The sequence below is a fragment of the Argopecten irradians genome, chromosome 6, assembly GCF_041381155.1.
Source record: "Argopecten irradians isolate NY chromosome 6, Ai_NY, whole genome shotgun sequence".
Lineage (NCBI taxonomy): Eukaryota > Metazoa > Mollusca > Bivalvia > Pectinida > Pectinidae > Argopecten > Argopecten irradians.
In genome coordinates, this window is record NC_091139.1 from 46,031,645 (window position 1) to 46,049,480 (window position 17,836).

General features: G+C 36.6%; 1 protein-coding gene across 1 annotated transcript in view; it reads right to left on the minus strand.

Annotated features, from left to right (window-relative positions):
- Nucleotides 1–17,836, minus strand: part of LOC138326070 (uncharacterized) — a 67,416-nt gene that overhangs the window by 13,100 nt on the left and 36,480 nt on the right. The window contains exon 3 of the mRNA XM_069272196.1: nucleotides 539–714. Within this exon, the coding sequence (XP_069128297.1) occupies nucleotides 539–714 (176 nt within the window). The remainder of the gene's footprint in view (nucleotides 1–538; nucleotides 715–17,836) is intronic.

The window sequence follows — 17,836 nt, forward strand, 5'->3', positions numbered from 1 at the left end:
GGACAGGATGGATGGGACAGGATGGGACAGGATGGGATGGGACAGGATGGGATGGGACAGGATGGGATGGGACAGGATGGGATGGGACAGGATGGGATGGGACAGGATGGGATGGGACAGGATGGGATGGGACAGGATGGGATGGGACAGGATGGGATGGGACAGGATGGGATGGGGCAGGATGGATGGGACAGGATGGGACAGGATGGGATGGACAGGATGGGATGGGACAGGATGGGATGGGACAGGATGGGATGGGACAGGATGGGATGGGACAGGATGGGATGGGGCAGGATGGAGGGACAGGATGGGATGGGGCAGGATGGGATGGGACAGGATGGGATGGGACAGGATGGGATGGGACAGGAGGATGGGACAGGATGGAATGGGACAGGATGGGATGGGACAGGATGGAATGGGACAGGAGGATGGGGATGGAATGGGACAGGATGGGATGGGGCAGTGATGGCTAGGTTCAATAAATCATTTAAACTTAACCTTAACTTCACAAATGCAACAAAGTGTCCCATATACTGACCTGGTCCTAGTGTACAGGTTGTGGATAAGTTTATGCTGCTCTGTGATGATATCTGTCGTGGATCTTGACCGATATGTCCGAGTTCCGCTCACATCAATATCCACGGTACGGCATGACAACACGGGTTGAGCAGGCGTGTACCTCAATCTGCTCTCAAGTTCCCCGAGGGGGCGTTTCTGTAAAAACAGTCATATAGGGTTTAAACACCTGTTGAACATATGTGTAAATAACTTTATTAAATCCCAAACATAATATAAAATACACGCTTCAATAACTTAATGTCCTCATATATTAATTTCCTTCGCAAACATCACAGAAAAAAGTATGCTGTCAAGATGATTCGTCCATATGACTGACTACTGTTATCTTGGCCTTAAGATAAAATGGTTAAATGTTGATGATCTTTTAAGGCCCGTTCAGTATCTTAACGTAGCTGATCTATAGTTTTATATGTAGGAAGGGTTGGCAACTTTATTAAATTTTCCCCAATAAGATATTAGATTTCATCAACTCACTGTAGGATACACATGGAGACCTCATCTATCGGTATATCAGTAGAAATACTGTGAGAAAAACATTATTAGATATTCACTTTGGTATTAGCCCTGCTCAATTTCAATGGCTGGTCTCCATGAAGCAGACCTTATCATTTTTTGAAACTGAAGTTGTTTTAGGTTGCTTCAAGGTCATACAGTAGTAGCTTTTAGGTTGCTTCAAGGTCATACAGTAGTAGCTTGTAGCTAGTGTCAATCTGTCAATTGATCTAAGATACAGTTTTGTGTGTGATGAACACATAGAGTTTAGTATTGAGAACAAACAAACGATGTTAGGGTTAATCAGGTTAACTGTTTTACTTAATTTCCCAATTGTCATATAATTGACCGGTTATACTACATTTTCAGAGTGAAATACATGTATAAGGTTTTATGGTGAAAATATATTTGGTATTTATCACCCGAACGAAAATATCAGTTTCTATGTTTTCACTTGATATTGACCAAACAGAACACAGCATTTACAGTGAAAATTCTGTTTTGGCAGAATACCTTTGGGAAAACTAAAAATATAATATAACGTTCATATTTCATTTTTAATTGTTGGAGCATAAATGTGTTGCATTAGATTATCTTATGTTATTTCTCCTCAAAAGTGCCCCATGTGTGGAACTTAATTAGTAAGCGGGAAAATCAGGGCTGATTAAAATACAAATGTACTGGTATCAGTTGGTCAAAAAAAGGTCACCATAAACAGAGCAGTACCTCAACATTCATAGATCGTCAGCCCTCAGAATGGACAGGTTTTTCCCTGTAAAATTTTTTAAATCTTTGGATCCTCTATCAATGTAATTTGTGCACCCCCAACTTCAAATTTTATTTTTGCACAGAAAAAGTGTGCAAATTACACAAGTTATTACGGTAGTTTAGACCTAGAATAGAGATGTAAAAAATGTAACAATTCGCACTCATGAAAAATATCAAAGTTTCCACCTCATTCAATTAAGTATAACTGTTTATTAATGGATATCCTCTATTTCTTACTGAACACCATATTTGGAATTTCAAAACATTCATCTTTCAAACCTGGCTAACCATTCCTGTTGCCTTTTACCATGCCTTTTACTGTACTTGAAAGTTTTGTATGATATTTCATGAAAATTCAATAAATATTTTATTCCTTTGACCAGCTTAGATGTGTAAAAAAACAATAGTTCACAGAGAATCAATAAATATCCTACATTTTAACATGTTTGATCTCTGTAACCAAAGCCACATATTTTATCTGTAGTAAGGAATTTACCTGTAAATGTTTTATGTTGAATTCAGTCAGATGTTGACAATAAATCACATGATCAATCACAAAACTACAATGGCTGCCAGACAAAAAATGTCATCAAACTGATTGCTCAAATTGAATCAGTTTAAACCACATTGGGATCAATGTCAAAACTGTCTATAACTAGGTTTACTACCACCTAAACAAGTACCTGTTGAAATTGACCATCTGGGACACCAAGAAAGTGGTTTTATTAGCAGATGGTCTTTATATAGCTGGTTTCCATGTTAACTGTACATAATATGATATGAAGCTAACACATTGATATGTTTACAAATATCTTTTTTGATAATATAAAATTATAAAAAGGGCATAAAAACAACTGTAGTGACAATGAGAGCATAAAAACAACTGTAGTAGCAATTACAGCAGTGGAAAAACAACTGTAGTGGCAATTACAGTGGAAAAACAACTGTAGTGGCAATTACAGTGGAAAAACAACTGTAGTAGCAATTTAGAGCATTTCATTTTAGTAGATTTTTCAAATATATAAAAACACCATCATAAAGTGATCAAAAGTAGAAAATGAATCAATATATTTAAACTAAGAATTAATGTCTGTCATTACCTGTCCAAAGTTGATATGTACATCCAATTAATAACTCAATTATCTAACAATGAGGGACAACAATGTCTTTAGGCCACACCTATACAGCTATGTAGGATTTCACTCAGCACTAACTGTTATGTACATAGGTACAAAGACCATTCCCATGTTTTCATGCAGGTCTGGTAGCATGTCCAAAACAAGTTGTTTTGAGGAAAACAAACACACTATTTGTTTACTACATAGAATACTTTCCTCAGCTCCTACACATTACAGTCGAACAAATCCCTCCGTTCACACTAGCTTCAATAAAGAAAGTGGTAGACTATCAGAATGGTTTAGGGTAAATATCTATTAAGAATCACATACCTGTAACAAATTAAAATATTTGTTTGACTTCCAAAGCCATTGATGAAACATTATGAAGGTTTTTGATATAGGGGCTAGTGTCTGTTGTTATAACTTGATATAGGGGGCTAGTGTCTGTTGTTATAACTTTAATGGACCTGGATTATCCTCTATAGTACTTGCTGTAATAACTTCTTCAGCGATAAACATAAATAACGAGCCCCGAGAAATCCCTAAATACATCAAAATCTTTGTCCACCGTGAATGGAAGTACCTGTATACGACTCTTTTTGCCTGTTCCAATTGATCAACAATCTACTTAAATGAAAACTGCTTTAATGCCTTCTGAAATGAAATTTAATTAAAATCAATTAGTTCTGCTTTTTTCATATGCCTTTAGATCATGTCTCAACAACTCTACTTCTGATCAATTAACGACCTTTGATTTGAGTCTTTGGATGAAAGCTTTTAGGTGTGATCTGTTTTACAGAGTTTTGAAATAGTCATTAAATACTATCTCAGGTGCTATAAAATGTACGTAATAGTCCATAACTACCATAGGGTACTAGGAACACAGAACATCCTTAATAGGGCTAGTTTTACAATACACTATCAGCTTACAAAATGTCATTCTATTCAAAATTTTATGATTTTAACACTTTAAGAATACCATCCAAAAGTGACAAATATTGTCATCTTCAATATAATTGCTCTTGCCTTTTTATATCAAATCAGCTTATATACCAACTTTACTAGTTTTCCACATGTCTCCATGCTTTTTCAAAGCACAACCTGAAGATCTGAAAACGTCACATAAAGTTGACTATACATAGAGTGACTTGTCTCCCAAATCGTTATGTAATTACTCTCTGGCTCACTACGATTGGAAATACATTACACTGTCAGCTATAGGTTAATGTAGAATTGTATGTGAGTTTCTGACAATGTTAAGCCCCATTACTCTAATAAGCTTACACGACTCCCGTCAGTAATAATCCCATACATTGATCACTTTAAATGCCAATTAAGCTTTGACCTACATTCAGTCAGCATAATTTACCTAATAACTTCCATTCAAGCTAGATTTATACTATTTCAATCTAATTCCTTATATATCATACATTAAACATTCAAACCAGTGTCACTAAAGCTAAAAATTAAATTTGGGGAGATTGAAATCGTCTCTTCCTAATACACATCAGTCTATATTATACATTTGCATTTCCTTTTGCATTACACAGACTTCAAAGATTTGTAATAACAAACTTATTTAAGGATTAACTTGAATAGATTTTTTATGTTAAAATCAATTCAAATTAATCCTTATAATTCAATTTAATAAAGATAATCTCTTCAATGTTTAAAATTCATTTTGGGACTCTTTTGCCTATGAAATTATTACGCCGTCATCTTAGCCAATCAGAAGCGACGTTACAAACGGCGACGCCATTTTTCCTTTATGACTAATAAAGTAAATTTTTAAGCCAATGGAAATGCTCGTAACAAGCAAAATTGAATTATAACAGAAAACAGCAAAAAAAAACCCGCTATATTTGTAATAATGAATACCAATCACCTGAGCTACTTTTCTGATGCTGAAGATATTAAAACAACATTTAAAATACACATATTTGAATAAAGTTTTCAAAGAAGTGGCAGTGATTCACTTTTCACTTAAGTAATGAAGGTATTATGATATTCTAAATATAATTTTCAATTACTGATACCCCAGTAAAAATGACTTGTTCATCCAACTTGACAAAACTACCAAAGCAGTCCATTCAGTTCCTATCAGTCTATTTGAAAACAAAGACTTTTCAACAAAGGAGACATTATATGTTTCAGAGAAAACAACATAATTTTGTAATGACGAAACAATAAATGCCTACCACATGAGCAGATAACTCTGTCATACGATGGAATATCTATACAAGGTGGATATATTGGATAACAATGTAAGCTCTATGGTAGAGGACATGAATGTATATTGGATGACAATGTAAGCTCTATGGTAGAGGACATGAATGTATATTGGATGACAATGTAAGCTCTATAGTAGAGGACATGAATGTATATTGGATGACAATGCAAGCTCTATGGTGGAGGACATGAATGTATGTTGGATGACAATGTAAGCTCTATGGTGGAGGACATGAATGCATATTGGATGACAATGTAAGCTCTATGGTGGAGGACATGAATGTATATTGGATGACAATGTAAGCTCTATGGTGGAGGACATGAATGTATATTGGATGACAATGTAAGCTCTATAGTAGAGGACATGAATGTATATTAGATGACAATGTAAGCTCTATGGTGGAGGACATGAATGTATATTGGATGACAATGTAAGCTCTATGGTGGAGGACATGAATGTATATTGGATGACAATGTAAGCTCTATGGTGGAGGACATGAATGTATATTGGATGACAATGTAAGCTCTATGGTGGAGGACATGAATGTATATTGGATGACAATGTAAGCTCTATGGTAGAGGACATGAATGTATATTGGATGACAATGTAAGCTCTATGGTGGAGGACATGAATGTATATTGGATGACAATGTAAGCTCTATGGTGGAGGACATGAATGTATATTGGATGACAATGTAAGCTCTATGGTGGAGGACATGAATGTATATTGGATGACAATGTAAGCTCTATGGTGGAGGACATGAATGTATATTGGATGACAATGTAAGCTCTATGGTGGAGGACATGAATGTATATTGGATGACAATGTAAGCTCTATGGTGGAGGACATGAATGTATATTGGATGACAATGTAAGCTCTATGGTGGAGGACATGAATGTATATTGGATGACAATGTAAGCTCTATGGTAGAGGACATGAATGTATATTGGATGACAATGTAAGCTCTATGGTGGAGGACATGAATGTATATTGGATGACAATGTAAGCTCTATGGTGGAGGACATGAATGTATATTGGATGACAATGTAAGCTCTATGGTAGAGGACATGAATGTATATTGGATGACAATGTAAGCTCTATGGTGGAGGACATGAATGTATATATTGGATGACAATGTAAGCTCTATGGTAGAGGACATGAATGTATATTGGATGACAATGTAAGCTCTATGGTGGAGGACATGAATGTATATTGGATGACAATGTAAGCTCTATGGTGGAGGACATGATGGTATATTGGATGACAATGTAAGCTCTATGGTAGAGGGCCTGACTCTATATTGGATGACAAGGTAAGCTCTATGGTAGAGGACCTGACTCTATATTGGATGACAATGAAAGCTCTATGGTGGAGGACATGATGGTATATTGGATGACAATGTAAGCTCTATGGTAGAGGGCCTGACTCTATATTGGATGACAATGTAAGCTCTATGGTAGAGGACCTGACTGTATATTGGATGACAATGTAAGCTCTATGGTAGAGGACCTGACTGTATATTGGATGACAATGAAAGCTCTATGGTAGAGGACCTGACTCTATATTGGATGACAATGTTAGCTCTATGGTAGAGCACCTGACTGTATATTGGATGACAATATTAGCTCTATGGTAGAGGACCTGACTGTATATTGGATGACAATGTTAGCTCTATGGTAGAGGACCTGACTGTATATTGGATGACAATATTAGCTCTATGGTAGAGGACCTGACTGTATATTGGATGACAATGTTAGCTCTATGGTAGAGGACCTGACTGTATATTGGATGACAATATTAGCTCTATGGTAGAGGACCTGACTGTATATTGGATGACAATGTTAGCTCTATGGTAGAGGGCCTGACTGTATATTGGATGACAATGTTAGCTCTATGTTGAGGACCTGAATGTATATTGAATGACAATGTTAGCTCTATGTTGAGGACCTGAATGTATATTGAATGACAATGTAAGCTCTATGGTAGAGGACATGAATGTATATTGAATGACAATGTAAGCTCTATGGTAGAGGACCTGACTGTATATTGGATGACAATATTAGCTCTATGGTAGAGGACCTGACTGTATATTGGATGACAATGTAAGCTCTATGGTGGAGGACATGAATGTATATTGGATGACAATGTAAGCTCTATGGTAGAGGACCTGACTGTATATTGGATGACAATGTTAGCTCTATGGTAGAGGACCTGACTGTATATTGGATGACAATGTTAGCTCTATGGTAGAGGACATGAATGTATATTGGATGACAATGTTAGCTCTATGGTAGAGGGCCTGACTGTATATTGGATGACAATGTAAGCTCTATGGTAGAGGACATGAATGTATATTGAATGACAATGTAAGCTCTATGGTGGAGGACATGACTGTATATTGGATGACAATGTTAGCTCTATGGTAGAGGACCTGACTGTATATTGGATGACAATGTTAGCTCTATGGTAGAGGACCTGACTGTATATTGGATGACAATGTAAGCTCTATGGTAGAGGACCTGACTGTATATTGGATGACAATATTAGCTCTATGGTAGAGGACCTGACTGTATATTGGATGACAATATTAGCTCTATGGTAGAGGACCTGACTGTATATTGGATGACAATATTAGCTCTATGGTAGAGGGCCTGACTGTATATTGGATGACAATATTAGCTCTATGGTAGAGGACCTGACTGTATATTGGATGACAATGTTAGCTCTATGGTAGAGGGCCTGACTGTATATTGGATGACAATATTAGCTCTATGGTAGAGGACCTGACTGTATATTGGATGACAATATTAGCTCTATGGTAGAGGACCTGACTGTATATTGGATGACAATGTTAGCTCTATGGTAGAGGGCCTGACTGTATATTGGATGACACTGTAAGCTCTATGGTGGAGGACATGAATGTATATTGGATGACAATGTAAGCTCTATGGTAGAGGACATGAATGTATATTGGATGACAATGTTAGCTCTATGGTAGAGGACCTGACTGTATATTGGATGACAATGTTAGCTCTATGGTAGAGGGCCTGACTGTATATTGGATGACAATGTAAGCTCTATGGTGGAGGACATGAATGTATATTGGATGACAATGTAAGCTCTATGGTGGAGGACATGAATGTATATTGGATGACAATGTAAGCTCTATGGTGGAGGACATGAATGTATATTGGATGACAATGTAAGCTCTATGGTAGAGGACATGAATGTATATTGGATGACAATGTAAGCTCTATGGTGGAGGACATGAATGTATTTTGGATGACAATGTAAGCTCTATGGTGGAGGACATGAATGTATATTAGATGACAATGTAAGCTCTATGGTAGAGGACATGAATGTATATTAGATGACAATGTAAGCTCTATGGTGGAGGACACAACTTTTTATTTGATGACAATGTAAGCTATATGGTGGAGGACATGAATGTATATTTGATGACAATGTAAGCTCTATGGTGAAGGACATGAATGTATATTGGATGACAATGTAAGCTCTATGGTGGAGGACATGAATGTATATTGGATGACAATGTAAGCTCTATGGTGGAGGACATGAATGTATATTGGATGACAATGTAAGCTCTATGGTGGAGGACATGAATGTATATTGGATGACAATGTAAGCTCTATGGTGGAGGACATGAATGTATATTGGATGACAATGTAAGCTCTATGGTAGAGGGCCTGACTGTATATTGGATGACAATGTAAGCTCTATGGTAGAGGACATGAATGTATATTGGATGACAATGTAAGCTCTATGGTGGAGGACATGAATGTATATTGGATGACAATGTAAGCTCTATGGTGGAGGACATGAATGTATATTGGATGACAATGTAAGCTCTATGGTAGAGGGCCTGACTGTATATTGGATGACAATGTAAGCTCTATGGTGGAGGACATGAATGTATATTGGATGACAATGTAAGCTCTATGGTGGAGGACATTAATGTATATTGGATGACAATGTAAGCTCTATGGTGGAGGACATCAATGTATATTGGATGACAATGTAAGCTCTATGGTAGAGGGCCTGACTGTATATTGGATGACAATGTAAGCTCTATGGTGGAGGACATGAATGTATATTGGATGACAATGTAAGCTCTATGGTGGAGGACATGAATGTATATTGGATGACAATGTAAGCTCTATGGTAGAGGGCCTGACTGTATATTGGATGACAATGTAAGCTCTATGGTAGAGGACATGAATGTATATTGGATGACAATGTAAGCTCTATGGTGGAGGACATGAATGTATATTGGATGACAATGTAAGCTCTATGGTGGAGGACATGAATGTATATTGGATGACAATGTAAGCTCTATGGTGGAGGACATGAATGTATATTGGATGACAATGTAAGCTCTATGGTAGAGGACATGAATGTATATTGGATGACAATGTAAGCTCTATGGTGGAGGACATGAATGTATATTGGATAACAATTTAAGCTCTATGGTGGAGGACATGAATGTATATTGGATGACAATGTAAGCTCTATGGTAGAGGGCCTGACTGTATATTGGATGACAATGTAAGCTCTATGGTGGAGGACATGAATGTATATTGGATGACAATGTAAGCTCTATGGTGGAGGACATGAATGTATATTGGATGACAATGTAAGCTCTATGGTGGAGGACATGACTGTATATTGGATGACAATGTAAGCTCTATGGTGGAGGACATGAATGTATATTGGATGACAATGTAAGCTCTATGGTGGAGGACATGAATGTATATTGGATGACAATGTAAGCTCTATGGTAGAGGACATGAATGTATATTGGATGACAATGTAAGCTCTATGGTGGAGGACATGAATGTATATTGGATGACAATGTAAGCTCTATGGTGGAGGACATGAATGTATATTGGATGACAATGTAAGCTCTATGGTGGAGGACATGAATGTATATTGGATGACAATGTAAGCTCTATGGTGGAGGACATGAATGTATATTGGATGACAATGTAAGCTCTATGGTGGAGGACATGAATGTATATTGGATGACAATGTAAGCTCTATGGTGGAGGACATGAATGTATATTGGATGACAATGTAAGCTCTATGGTGGACATGATGTATATTGGATGACATGTAAGCTCTATGGTGAGGCATACTGTATATTGGATGACAATGTAAGCTCTATGGTAGAGGACATGAATGTATATTGGATGACAATGTAAGCTCTATGGTGGAGGACATGAATGTATATTGATGACAATGTAAGCTCTATGGTGGAGGACATGAATGTATATTGGATGACAATGTAAGCTCTATGGTGGAGGGACTGACTGTATATTGGATGACAATGTAAGCTCTATGGTAGAGGACCTGAATGTATATTGGATGACAATGTAAGCTCTATGGTGAGGACATGAATGTATATTGGATGACAATGTAAGCTCTATGGTGAGGACATGAATGTATATTGGATGACAATGTAAGCTCTATGGTAGAGGACATGAATGTATATTGGATGACAATGTAAGCTCTATGGTAGAGAGGACATGAATGTATATTGGATGACAATGTAAGCTCTATGGTGGAGGACATGAATGTATATTGGATGACAATGTAAGCTCTATGGTGGAGGACATGAATGTATATTGGATGACAATGTAAGCTCTATGGTGGAGGACATGAATGTATATTGGATGACAATTAAGCTCTATGGTAGAGGACATGAATGTATATTGGATGACAATGTAAGCTCTATGGTGGAGGACATGAATGTATATTGGATGACAATGTAAGCTCTATGGTAGAGGACATGAATGTATATTGGATGACAATGTAAGCTCTATGGTGGAGGACATGAATGTATATTGGATGACAATGTAAGCTCTATGGTAGAGGACATGAATGTATATTGGATGACAATGTAAGCTCTATGGTGGAGGACATGAATGTATATTGGATGACAATGTAAGCTCTATGGTGGAGGACATGAATGTATATTGATGACAATGTAAGCTCTATGGTGAGGACATGAATGTATATTGGATGACAATGTAAGCTCTATGGTAGAGGACATGAATGTATATTGGATGACAATGTAAGCTCTATGGTGGAGGACATGAATGTATATTGGATGACAATGTAAGCTCTATGGTAGAGGACATGAATGTATATTGGATGACAATGTAAGCTCTATGGTGAGGATGGACATGAATGTATATATTGGATGACAATGTAAGCTCTATGGTGAGGCATGAATGGATGACAAGTAGCTCTATGGTGAGGCTGACTGTATATTGGATGACAATGTAAGCTCTATGGTAGAGGACATGAATGTATATTAGATGACAATGTAAGCTCTATGGTGGAGGACATGAATGTATATTGGATGACAATGTAAGCTCTATGGTAGAGGACATGAATGTATATTGGATGACAATGTAAGCTCTATGGTGGAGGACATGAATGTATATTGGATGACAATGTAAGCTCTATGGTGGAGGACATGAATGTATATTTGATGACAATGTAAGCTCTATGGTAGAGGACATGACTGTATATTGGATGACAATGTAAGCTCTATGGTAGAGGACATGAATGTATATTAGATGACAATGTAAGCTCTATGGTAGAGGACATGAATGTATATTGGATGACAATGTAAGCTCTATGGTAGAGGACATGAATGTATATTGGATGACAATGTAAGCTCTATGGTAGAGGACATGAATGTATATTGGATGACAATGTAAGCTCTATGGTGGAGGACATGAATGTATATTGGATGACAATGTAAGCTCTATGGTGGAGGACATGAATGTATATTGGATGACAATGTAAGCTCTATGGTAGAGGACATGAATGTATATTGGATGACAATGTAAGCTCTATGGTGGAGGACATGAATGTATATTGGATGACAATGTAAGCTCTATGGTAGAGGACATGAATGTATATTGGATGACAATGTAAGCTCTATGGTAGAGGACATGAATGTATATTGGATGACAATGTAAGCTCTATGGTAGAGGACATGAATGTATATTGGATGACAATGTAAGCTCTATGGTAGAGGACATGAATGTATATTGGATGACAATGTAAGCTCTATGGTAGAGGACATGAATGTATATTGGATGACAATGTAAGCTCTATGGTAGAGGACATGAATGTATATTGGATGACAATGTTAGCTCTATGGTGGAGGACATGAATGTATATTTGATGACAATGTAAGCTCTATGGAAGAGGGCCTGACTGTTTATTGGATGACAATGTAAGCTCTATGGTAGAGGACATGAATGTATATTGGATGACAATGTAAGCTCTATGGTGGAGGACATGAATGTATATTGGATGACAATGTAAGCTCTATGGTGGAGGACATGAATGTATATTGGATGACAATTTAGAGCTCTTATGTGGAGGACATGAATGTATATTGGATGACAATGTAAGCTCTATGGTGGAGGACATGATGTATATTGGATGACAATGTAAGCTCTATGGTGGAGGACATGAATGTATATTGGATGACAATGTAAGCTCTATGGTGGAGGACATGAATGTATATTGGATGACAATGTAAGCTCTATGGTGGAGGACATGAATGTATATTGGATGACAATGTAAGCTCTATGGTGGAGGACATGAATGTATATTGGATGACAATGTAAGCTCTATGGTAGAGGACATGAATGTATATTGGATGACAATGTAAGCTCTATGGTGGAGGACATGAATGTATATTGGATGACAATGTAAGCTCTATGGTGGAGGACATGAATGTATATTGGATGACAATGTAAGCTCTATGGTAGAGGACATGAATGTATATTGGATGACAATGTAAGCTCTATGGTAGAGGACATGAATGTATATTGGATGACAATGTAAGCTCTATGGTGGAGGACATGAATGTATATTGGATGACAATGTAAGCTCTATGGTGGAGGACATGAATGTATATTGGATGACAATGTAAGCTCTATGGTAGAGGACATGAATGTATATTGGATGACAATGTAAGCTCTATGGTAGAGGACATGAATGTATATTGGATGACAATGTAAGCTCTATGGTAGAGGACATGAATGTATATTGGATGACAATGTAAGCTCTATGGTGGAGGACATGAATGTATATTGGATGACAATGTAAGCTCTATGGTGGAGGACATGAATGTATATTAGATGACAATGTAAGCTCTATGGTGGAGGACATGACTGTATATTGGATGACAATGTAAGCTCTATGGTGGAGGACATGAATGTATATTGGATGACAATGTAAGCTCTATGGTAGAGGACATGAATGTATATTGGATGACAATGTAAGCTCTATGGTGGAGGACATGAATGTATATTAGTTGACAATGTAAGCTCTATGGTGGAGCTCATGACTGTATATTGGATGACAATGTAAGCTCTATAGTAGAGGACCTGAATGTATATTGGATGACAATGTAAGCTCTATGGTAGAGGGCCTGACTGTATATTGGATGACAATGTAAGCTCTATGGTGGAGGACATGAATGTATATTAGATGACAATGTAAGCTCTATAGTGGAGGACATGAATGTATATTGGATGACAATGTAAGCTCTATGGTAGAGGACATGACTGTATATTGGATGACAATGTAAGCTCTATGGTGGAGGACATGAATGTATATTGGATGACAATGTAAGCTCTATGGTGGAGGACATGAATGTATATTGGATGACAATGTAAGCTCTATGGAAGAGGACCTGACTGTATATTGGATGACAATGTAAGCTCTATGGTGTAGGACATGACTGGGAAGAGAGAGCTAGCAGGTGGACATCTGATGTACAGCACATTTACCAAAAAGAAACATTCCGAAGTCAACTGAAGCTACCAATCACAACAAAGATTATTGTCAAAAACCAATGTAGTTATCGGCCAATCAGCTCAGGCATGAGCAAGTCCTTGTGGTTATCAGCCAATCAGGTTTGGCGCGAGCCAGAGTTTCCAAACATTCATGACAGTGTTGATTGACGTCGCTCTATCAGGTTTTTTTTTTAACAGGTAACCCTAGGCAAAGTGAATGAGACAAATGAGCATTACATTAGACTAAAGACAAACAGATAAAGGTAACAAACCACTAGGCAAAGTGAATGAGACAAATGAGCATTACATTAGACTAAAGACAAACAGATAAGTGTTATTATTGAACCTATTATTGATACATTAGGACCTTTATTGTCCACAATAGGCAAACCATTAGTGTGTACTGGGCAAGGCAGCAATAACATAATTTTGTCATTATCAGCCAATTCTCTGTATTCAAAATATGTTATTTAGATGGAGAAGTTTCAAAGTAAATGCTTTTTAAGACTGATTGATTTAACATCCTATTACCAGCCAAGGTCACTTATGATGTGTCAGGTTAAGGAGGTAGAGGAAAGCCAGAGTACCCAGAGAAAAACCACCTGCTTATGGTCAGTACCAGGTAATTAACTGCCCACCATGGGATTTGAACTCGCATCCCAGGAGTGGAGGGCTTGTAATAAAAACTTGAGGCATCTTAACCACTCTACCACTATTCTGAAAGAAAGTTTTCTGATGGGTTCTTGAAAAGATGGTGTCAATGAAATAGGGATTGAATCAATTCTTTGATGGAGTTTTTTGGGTGAAGGGTTTTCAAATCAAATTTTTAAGGGTTTTGGATGAAAAAAATACAATAGAACATTTTGAAGAATATTTTTAAGCTAAACATTATTCTGAGAAAATGCTTTATAAGGAATTTTGCAAAAGAAATCTTTGAATGAGGCTTATCTATGAAGGCAGTTTCTAAAATCTAGACCTAAACAAAGGATACTTGGAAGGACATTGTACGAAGTCTTGTGGTACACAATATTTCAGACATGGCTCTCTTGTATACAGGGGTATTGGCAAAACTCTTGAAATAAAGAACTAAAGTCTCTTGAAAAGGAATAAAGAACTAAAGTTGCTAGAAAATATACAGGTGTTGGCAAAACTTTAGGAATAAAGAACAAAAGTCCTTAGGAGGAATATTTTAAATAGCAATTCTTTGGAGAAAGATTAGTAAAAAAATAATCCCTGTGAGAAAATCATTGTTTTGGAAGGAAGATGAAAACAAAACATAATAATGTACTGGTTTAATAAATGTATGATGGGAGAAAATTTTAACAACGCTTTGGAAGACTGGTAAGTTCTAGTTGCATGGAATGGGATTTCTTTTGCAAAAATCTAAAAAAAATAAACGTTTTCAAAAAAGCTATGAGAATTCAGTATAAAGAAGAAAACTTGTTGAACAAATAATATTACCATAAAGAATCACTAGTATTGACTAACATAACATTTAAACACTTTAATAAAAGTTATCAATAAATCATTTCCTTATTACCATCTCCTTACCATCTCCTTATCATCTCCTTATCATCTCCTTACCATCTCCTTATCATCTCCTTACCATCTCCTTACCATCTCCTTACCATCTCCTTACCATCTCCTTACCATCTCCTTATCATCTCCTTACCATCTCCTTACCATCTCCTTACCATCTCCTTATCATCTCCTTATCATCTCCTTACCATCTCCTTACCATCTCCTTACCATCTCCTTATCATCTCCTTATCATCTCCTTACCATCTCCTTACCATCTCCTTACCATCTCCTTACCATCTCCTTATCATCTCCTTACCATCTCCTTACCATCTCCTTATCATCTCCTTACCATCTCCTTACCATCTTCATCTCCTTATCATCTCCTTACCATCTCTACCATCTCTTCATCTCCTTACCATCTCCTTATCATCTCCTTACCATCTCCTTACCATCTCCTTACCATCTCCTTATCATCTCCTTACCATCTCCTTACCATCTCCTTACCATCTCCTTATCATCTCCTTACCATCTCCTTATCATCTCCTTACCATCTCCTTATCATCTCCTTACCATCTCCTTAACATCTCCTTACCATCTCCTTATCATCTCCTTATCATCTCCTTACCATCTCCTTACCATCTCCTTACCATCTCCTTACCATCTCCTTATCATCTCCTTACCATCTCCTTACCATCTCCTTACCATCTCCTTACCATCTCCTTATCATCTCCTTACCATCTCCTTACCATCTCCTTACAGTCTAGTGAGGAACACTTACCTTGATATAAGCAATTTTGCTTTAGTTGTGCAGCACACTTCAATATACCAGATATCTTAACTCCAAAATGTTGTTAACTCTCACCACACACATGTGTGTCATTATATCTCCACACAAACAAAAAATGATAACTAGAAATGGCCAAGGTAAATCCTACGTAGGAATTCGTAAAACTGCAGCCTGTTTTCTTTTCTTTATCCGGTAGCACTAAAACTACTCTGACTATGAGAGGTAAATCCTACGTAGGAATTCGTAAAACTGCAGCCTGTTTTCTTTTCTTTATCCGGTAGCATTAAAACTACTCTGACTAAAAAGCCTTTGAGATTTTTTTGTGGTTGGAAATATTCATGAAAAGTTTAGCAAACATAAGTAATCCTGATAAGTTGGATCGTGAAGATTTAAAGTGTCCCATCCACACTAATGACCATTGTTGGGTACAGACAGATTGTATATTGTGGTGTGTACATACCTGTCCTAATCTCGTTTAACATCGTAATGGTATAATGGTACCTAGGTGTTGTGAATACACACAATGCCAAGTGTTAAATGTTATCTGTAGACCCAACCCCAACACCCATACACTAAAGTCTGTGAAACAATACCTAATTATTTTAGATGCCAACTGACATACGATTGCTTATCTACGTTTCTGGTTTTCAGTAGAACAAAGCATTACCATTGGGTTTGGTTTACATTGTTTGACTTAGTACTGTAAATAAACTTATTTTGGTGTACGATTTATTTTCCTATATATTTCATGAACGATAAGAAATCATGAAAACCAATCACTGCCAAATTGTTCTCATTTTAGGTAAAGTAGAATCAAATTACTCTAAATTGCCGAAATTAAATCATTGTGAAAAAGTTGTTGGGCATAAAAACACTAATTAAGTTGCAGGGAAATTGAGTTGGTTAACAGTAAGACCCAGGGTATTTAAAACAGTGCCAGTCATAGAAGATAGAGGAATTAACATATTATAAATTAGCATGGTCTACCTTTCCTACAATTTAAATAAAGAAATGCATAAGAAAACATTTTAACCATTTTACGATTACTACTACAGTGTATTTTGTACGTTTTAACCATTTAACGTTTACTATTACAGTGTATTTTGTATGTTTTAACCATTTTACTATTACTACTACAGTGTATTTTGTATGTTTTAACCATTTTACTATTACTACTACAGTGTATTTTGTACGTTTTAACCATTTTACGATTACTATTACAGTGTATTTTGTATGTTTTAACCATTTTACTTTTACTACTACAGTGTATTTTGTACGTTTTAACCATTTTACTATTACTATTACAGTGTATTTTGTACGTTTTAACCATTTTACTATTACTACTACAGTGTATTTGGTATGTTTTAACCATTTTACAATTATTACTACAGTGTATTTGGTATGTTTTAACCATTTTACTATTACTACTACAGTGTATTTTGTACGTTTTAACTATTTTACAATTACTACTACAGTGTATTTTGTACGTTTT